This window comes from Nannospalax galili, unplaced genomic scaffold, assembly GCF_000622305.1.
Source record: "Nannospalax galili isolate Female #2095 unplaced genomic scaffold, S.galili_v1.0 scaffold708, whole genome shotgun sequence".
Taxonomy (NCBI): Eukaryota; Metazoa; Chordata; class Mammalia; order Rodentia; family Spalacidae; genus Nannospalax; species Nannospalax galili.
Window position 1 is genome coordinate 339,431 of NW_008358110.1, and position 6,000 is coordinate 345,430.

At 35.2% G+C, this 6,000-nt stretch overlaps 1 protein-coding gene across 1 annotated transcript in view; it reads left to right on the plus strand.

The window, feature by feature from the left end:
• Atr (ATR serine/threonine kinase) overlaps window positions 1–6,000 on the plus strand; it is a 133,903-nt gene that overhangs the window by 20,672 nt on the left and 107,231 nt on the right. The window contains exons 15-17 of the mRNA XM_008856344.3: window positions 929–1,123; window positions 3,293–3,478; window positions 5,441–5,488. Coding sequence (XP_008854566.1) covers window positions 929–1,123; window positions 3,293–3,478; window positions 5,441–5,488 — 429 coding nt within the window. The remainder of the gene's footprint in view (window positions 1–928; window positions 1,124–3,292; window positions 3,479–5,440; window positions 5,489–6,000) is intronic.

Consider the following 6,000-nt stretch of genomic DNA (forward strand, 5'->3'; position numbering starts at 1 on the left):
TAGATTTAAGTAGTAATATGTTACGTAACCATATTAACATAGTGAAAGGTGTTAACAAGATGTATCTCTCAGAGAAGCAAAGACTTCTTTTTTGTTTTTGCTTTTTGAGACATGGTCTCATTATATCGCACAGGTTGGCCTCCACTTGCTATTCTCCTGCCTTCAGTACCAGAATACAGGCATAGACTACCATATCCACCATGCAGTGCCTGGGTCTTGTTCCCTGTCCCATTCTATGTTTAGAATAGTGACTGCCATACTATGGTATGTGTTCATTAAGTACATATAAAAGAAATAAATGAAATGATAGCTATAATACCTTTGGATTTTGTGTGTATTTTATGAGAGAGATCTTAAAGGAAGTAGACCAAAATGAAAGATTTGTTTCAGTATTGGGATATATAAATGTTTTCTTTAATATTCAACATCAATTTAAATTTAGATTATAATCTAGAAAACTTTAAATTTGCATTCATGCTTACTCTCTAAATGCTTATTCTCTCAATACAGGTTAAGAATACATCAGACTTAGGACTTCTTAAGCATGTATATGTTTTAACATGTATTCAATAGAAATTATCTCCTGTTATTTTAAAGTTAGACTACAAGGTAATGGTAATGAAGAATGGGGTCTCCTCTTTGCTTTTAGACTTACTTATTCAGTGTCTCTTCACATTCAGGTGTCATAGTGACATGTTCTATGTCATTGGTACCTTGCCTATTTTGTTGATTGCTATATCTGCAGGCACCTGAATTATAGTAATAACTATCAGTAAATTTCAACCAAGTGAATAAATGACATCTGAATACAAATATAAATCCATATATGACTTTCTGTAGCATTAAAGACATTCTTGCAAACAGCTTATCTGAATATTTTATAGCCCACACAAATGTACTTTTTGGTAACTACTGTGTTCTTTTTCAGAGGACATTACAAGTTCTACTGCCTGACCTTGCTGCCAAAGCAAGCCCTGCAGCGTCTGCTCTCATTCGGACGTTAGGAAAACAACTAAATGTCAACCGTAGAGAGATTTTAATAAATAACTTCAAGTACATTTTTTCTCATTTGGTTTGTTCTTGTTCCAAAGATGAATTAGAACGTGCCCTTCATTATCTAAAGGTATTTGAATACTTACATGTGTTTTATTTGTTTAAATCAGCATTATAGGAGAACTGTTCTAACATTATAATGAAGGAGAGTGAATAATTTATAACTTATCCTATTAATATGGTTATGTTAAATAATTTTTGTCCTGGCAGTATATTAAATAGAATTGTTCTTTTGATATTTTCTCTGATCATTTCACCACAATGAGATAGGACAGTCATCTTTTCATGGATAGGGTTCTTAGATAATTTTATTTTAGTAACTTTGGCTGATTGCAAGTCTAAGTTGGCTGATAATAATATAAGTAATTATAGGAAGAGACAACCACCTTCAACTGTACTACCTGTGTTTGGTTTTGTTACTTGCTGCTCTAATTACAGTTTGACTTAGTTTCTAAATAGTTTTTTAAAAATATATACTCTATGTGTATATGTATGTGTGTCTCTGTGTGTGTACAGTTGTGCATGTGCATATGCACCTGTGGGTACATTTGTGCCACAGTGCATGTGTGGAGGTTAAAGGACAACTTTAGGAGTTGATTCTCTCCTTCCATATGGCTTCAGATTGTCAGGCTTATGCAACAAGCACTTTCACCCAATAAGCTAGTCCTCTTGCTAGTTTCTTAAATTTGAAATTATAGTGTGGGCTTCTTTTGGGTGTTATATTAAAAATGATATCTTAAAGGACTGAGACTGGGAACAGAAAAACCTATATTTCTTTTTTTATCAGAGGGCAGTATATCTCTTTTCCCAAGAGAACTGTTGACTATTGATTGCTTTTATTCATCTTTGTGTTATAGAGGTAGAATGATATGAATATTGATAGAGTGCATGCTACATGTCAGAAACTTACCTATCCACAAGCTGTCTGGATTATTTCACAGTCATTCAATAAGATAAAGATAGTACAGATTGAGTAGCTCTTCAAAATGTTTGAGACTAGGTTTCAAGATTGTTTTTGCAATTTAGAATATTTGCATATACAAAATGAGCTATTGGGCTTGGGACCAAAGTCTATACACAGAATTTATTTATCTTTCACATACACCTTAAACACATAGCCTAAAGATAATTCTATACAATTATACAACCTATAGTATTTTTAATGTGCCTGTATTTTGAAGTCAGGAATGGAATTTTCTGCTTCTGTCATTGTGGCAATGCTCAAAACAATTGGCATTTGGGGACATTTTGGGTTTGTTTTTTTTGTTGTTGTTGTTTGGCTTTTTTTTGTTTGTTTGTTTTCTTTTTCTTTTCTTTTTGGTCTTTTTTTGAGACAGGGTCTGCCTGTAGCTCTAGCTGACCTGGAACTCACTACGTAGACCAGGCTAGCCTCGAACTCACAGAGATCCTCCTATGTCTGCCTCCCAAGCCCTGGGATTAAAGGTGTGCGCCACCATGCCCGGCCTTGCTTTGTTTTTGTTTTTGTTTTTTTTGAGACAGGATCTTCCTATGACCCCAACTGGCCTGGAACTTGCTATTTAGACCAGGCTGGCCTCAGTCTCTCTGGGAGCTACCTGCCTCCCAAGTATTTTGGTGGGGTTTTTTGTTTGTTTGTTTTGGTTTCTTTTGGGTCTTTTATTGTGACAGTGTCCTCCTGTAGCTGGCCTGGAACTTGTTATGTAGACCAGACTGGTCTCAGTCTCACAGGGATCCTCCTGCCTCTGCCTCCTGAGTGCTGGGATTAAAGGCATATACCGCCATACCTGGCTCATTTTGGGTTTTTAATTAGAAATGGACAGCTAGTATTTTATTTTACAGATGAGGCAGAAAGAAGTTAAATTAGGTAACTTGTCCAACTCAGAGCACAACTTCTAAGTGATAGCTAGAATTTAAACTCTGGCATTCTGAACAAAAACACCACTGTGTTTCCTCCCAGGGCCTGTGCATCTGGAAATCCTGTGTTGATGATGGAAAAAGAACTTAGACAAAGCTAGGACTTTCTTTTTCAACTTTTATTAAAAAATAAAGTCCGATCATTTTTCTTCATTGCATATAGTCCATAGTAGATCTATCAAGGGAGAACAAAATATAATCATTTTCCAATTTCTTTTCTTAGTACTATTAAGAAGCTATAGTACCTTATCTAGAGCTCTTCATGTACTAATAGCGTGTTAAAATCATTGTGCCACTTTGCATGTTTGTATGAGGAAAATAATTTCTTTGAATATCTTTGTATTAGAATGAAACAGAAATTGAACTGGGGAGCCTGTTAAGACAGGATTTTCAAGGATTGCACAATGAATTATTGCTACGTATTGGAGAACATTATCAGCAAGTTTTCAATGGTTTATCAATACTTGCCTCATTTGCCTCTAGTGATGATCCATATCAGGGCCCAAGAGATATCACATCACCTGAACTGATGGTAAGGAATGTGTTGCTTAGTATTTGTTTTGTTTTTCTCATTTTTTTTTTTTGTAGCTTGATTATGATATGTGCTTTTACAGGTGATTTTTATGATTTTATTTTATTTTTATTTTATTTAATAACCACATGATTAGAAGAAGCATTTCATTATAGCTTTAACATATTCAATAACAATTTCCAGAGCAAAGATACATCTCTTTTGAAATTGGCTGTAAATTTTTAGGTTCACAGTTGAGTTAATACAGTTATACAATATTGAACTCAGTATAAACCCTGTAAGACATAAATATTTTATTTTTTAAATATTTTATTTATATTTTTATTTTACGCGTATGACTGTAATGCCTTCATGTGTGTAAGTGCATCGTGAAGTGCAGTGTCCTCGGATGTCAGAAGAGGGCATTGGATCCCCTGGAACTGAAGTTATGGATGGTTGTTAGCCACCATGTGAGTGCTGGGACTCGAACCCTGGTCCTCTGCAAGAACAGCCAGTGTTCTTAACCTCTGAGCCATCTCACCAGCCCCAATTTTATTTTTTACTAGGTAAAAAAATGAAATTTATTTTTCCTCACAAATTTTTAGCTATGTATGTTTATAGCTTCCCTCTCATCTTGTTTCCTTCACATCTACTTCCTTGACAGAACAAAGTAAACTTACCCGTTCTAATTGAAGTTTAGTTCATTGTTGGATTTAAAGGAAAGTTTTTATCATTTCTATATTTTGTTTGTTTGCTTGTTTGTTTTGAGACAAGGTCTCCTAAAACCCAGGCAGCCCATGTAGTTAAGGATGGCCTGTTCATCCTCATCTTCTAAACTCTTTTTCTTCTTTTCTCTCTGGTTTTGCACTATTTTCTTTATATTTTTTAAATATAGTAAGCTTCCAGATTTTACTCATTGGCTTTAGATGGTTTCTCTACTTAGAGTAATAATTTCCTGGATGTTTTTCATTCTTCAGATTTCAGAGTTTCCTCATCATCCCTAAGTAATTCATTAATCTGATTCTTAGCACATGATCATGTTTATTTTCTTATCGTACTTGTCACAACCATATTTACATGTGGATTTACTTAATATCCCCCATTAATACTGATTTGCCATGTACATTGATGCTTATCATATACACATGTACCAATCATGGTAATTCTGGGCATAATATTAGATATGTTTATTGTTTTTATTTTATGTGTATGAATGTATTGCCCACATGTATTTATATGTTGTGCAATGCCTGTGGAGGTCAGAAGAAAGTGTTGGATCCCTTGGAACCAGAGTTTCTGATGGTTGTTAGCCACCATGTGGGTACTGGGACCTGAACCTTGGTCAAGAGCAGCCAGTGCTCTTAACTGCTGAGTCATTTTTCCAGCCCAATATTATATATATTTGATAAATAGCACATATACAAACTTAAAGAACTGTTGGACTGAATGCTAAGAACTTATTTGATACCATTTATGAGTGCCACATATCTCATTCAAGAAACAGACTAGGGGCTGGGAAGATGTCTCAGTGGTTAAGAGCACTGACTGCTCTTGCAGAGGACCTGGGTTCAATTCCCAGCACCCACATGGTGGCTATGAACGTCCTTAACTCCAGTTCTAGGGAAATCCGAAGCCTCTTCTGACCTCCGCAGCATTGCACGACACGTGTGCACTCACAAACATGCAGGCAATGCACTCATACACATAAAATAAAAATAATAAATAAAATTTTTAAAAAATAGAGGCTGTTAAAAAAAAAGAAAGAAACATAGACTAGAATCATATAGTTAATATATTGTGGCTTTTTACATCCAACTTAATCTCAGTCCAAATAAAAAGTTAACAAAATACCTATGTATGGAAATGCTAGATGAAACCCAATGCCTTATATGCTAATAGAAGAACTGATTATTAAAAAAGAAGTTTACAAAACAAAATATACCTGGGGGCCTGAAAAACAGATGATTTCGGGCTGGAGAGAAGGCTCAGTGGTTAAGAACAGTTGCTGTTCTTCCAGAAGACCTGGGTTTGATTCCCAGCACTCACATGATGACTAACAACCATCAGTAACTACAGTTCTAAGTGAATTTGACACCCTGGTCTTTGTACTACACAGGTGTACTTACATACGTGCATGCAATATACTCATACACAAAAATAACAGTAATAAAAATATATATATATAAAAGAGAAACAGATTATTTCTGTGCTTGACAAGAGAAAAGTTTATCCCAACATCTAATCTGGAAAGACATGTAGGATAGACACCTAAGCCCTCTTCACTATGTGCTAATACATACTCTCTTCCCCTTCTCTCCTTGACAGTGTACTTAACTTGGAGATAACCTAAATCAGGTGCCTGAACATCAAGCCATCCAACTTTGGGAAATAGTCCAATTATCACTCATCCCTAGCTTTTTTTCTTGCCATTTTTTCCTGCCTGCATATAACTGTTTTGTAGAGTGCTTGCTTGCTAGTCTTTGTTGAGTTTCCAGTTCAGCGAGACAGAGACAGAAGAGAGAGAGAAAAGTTTTATATATATA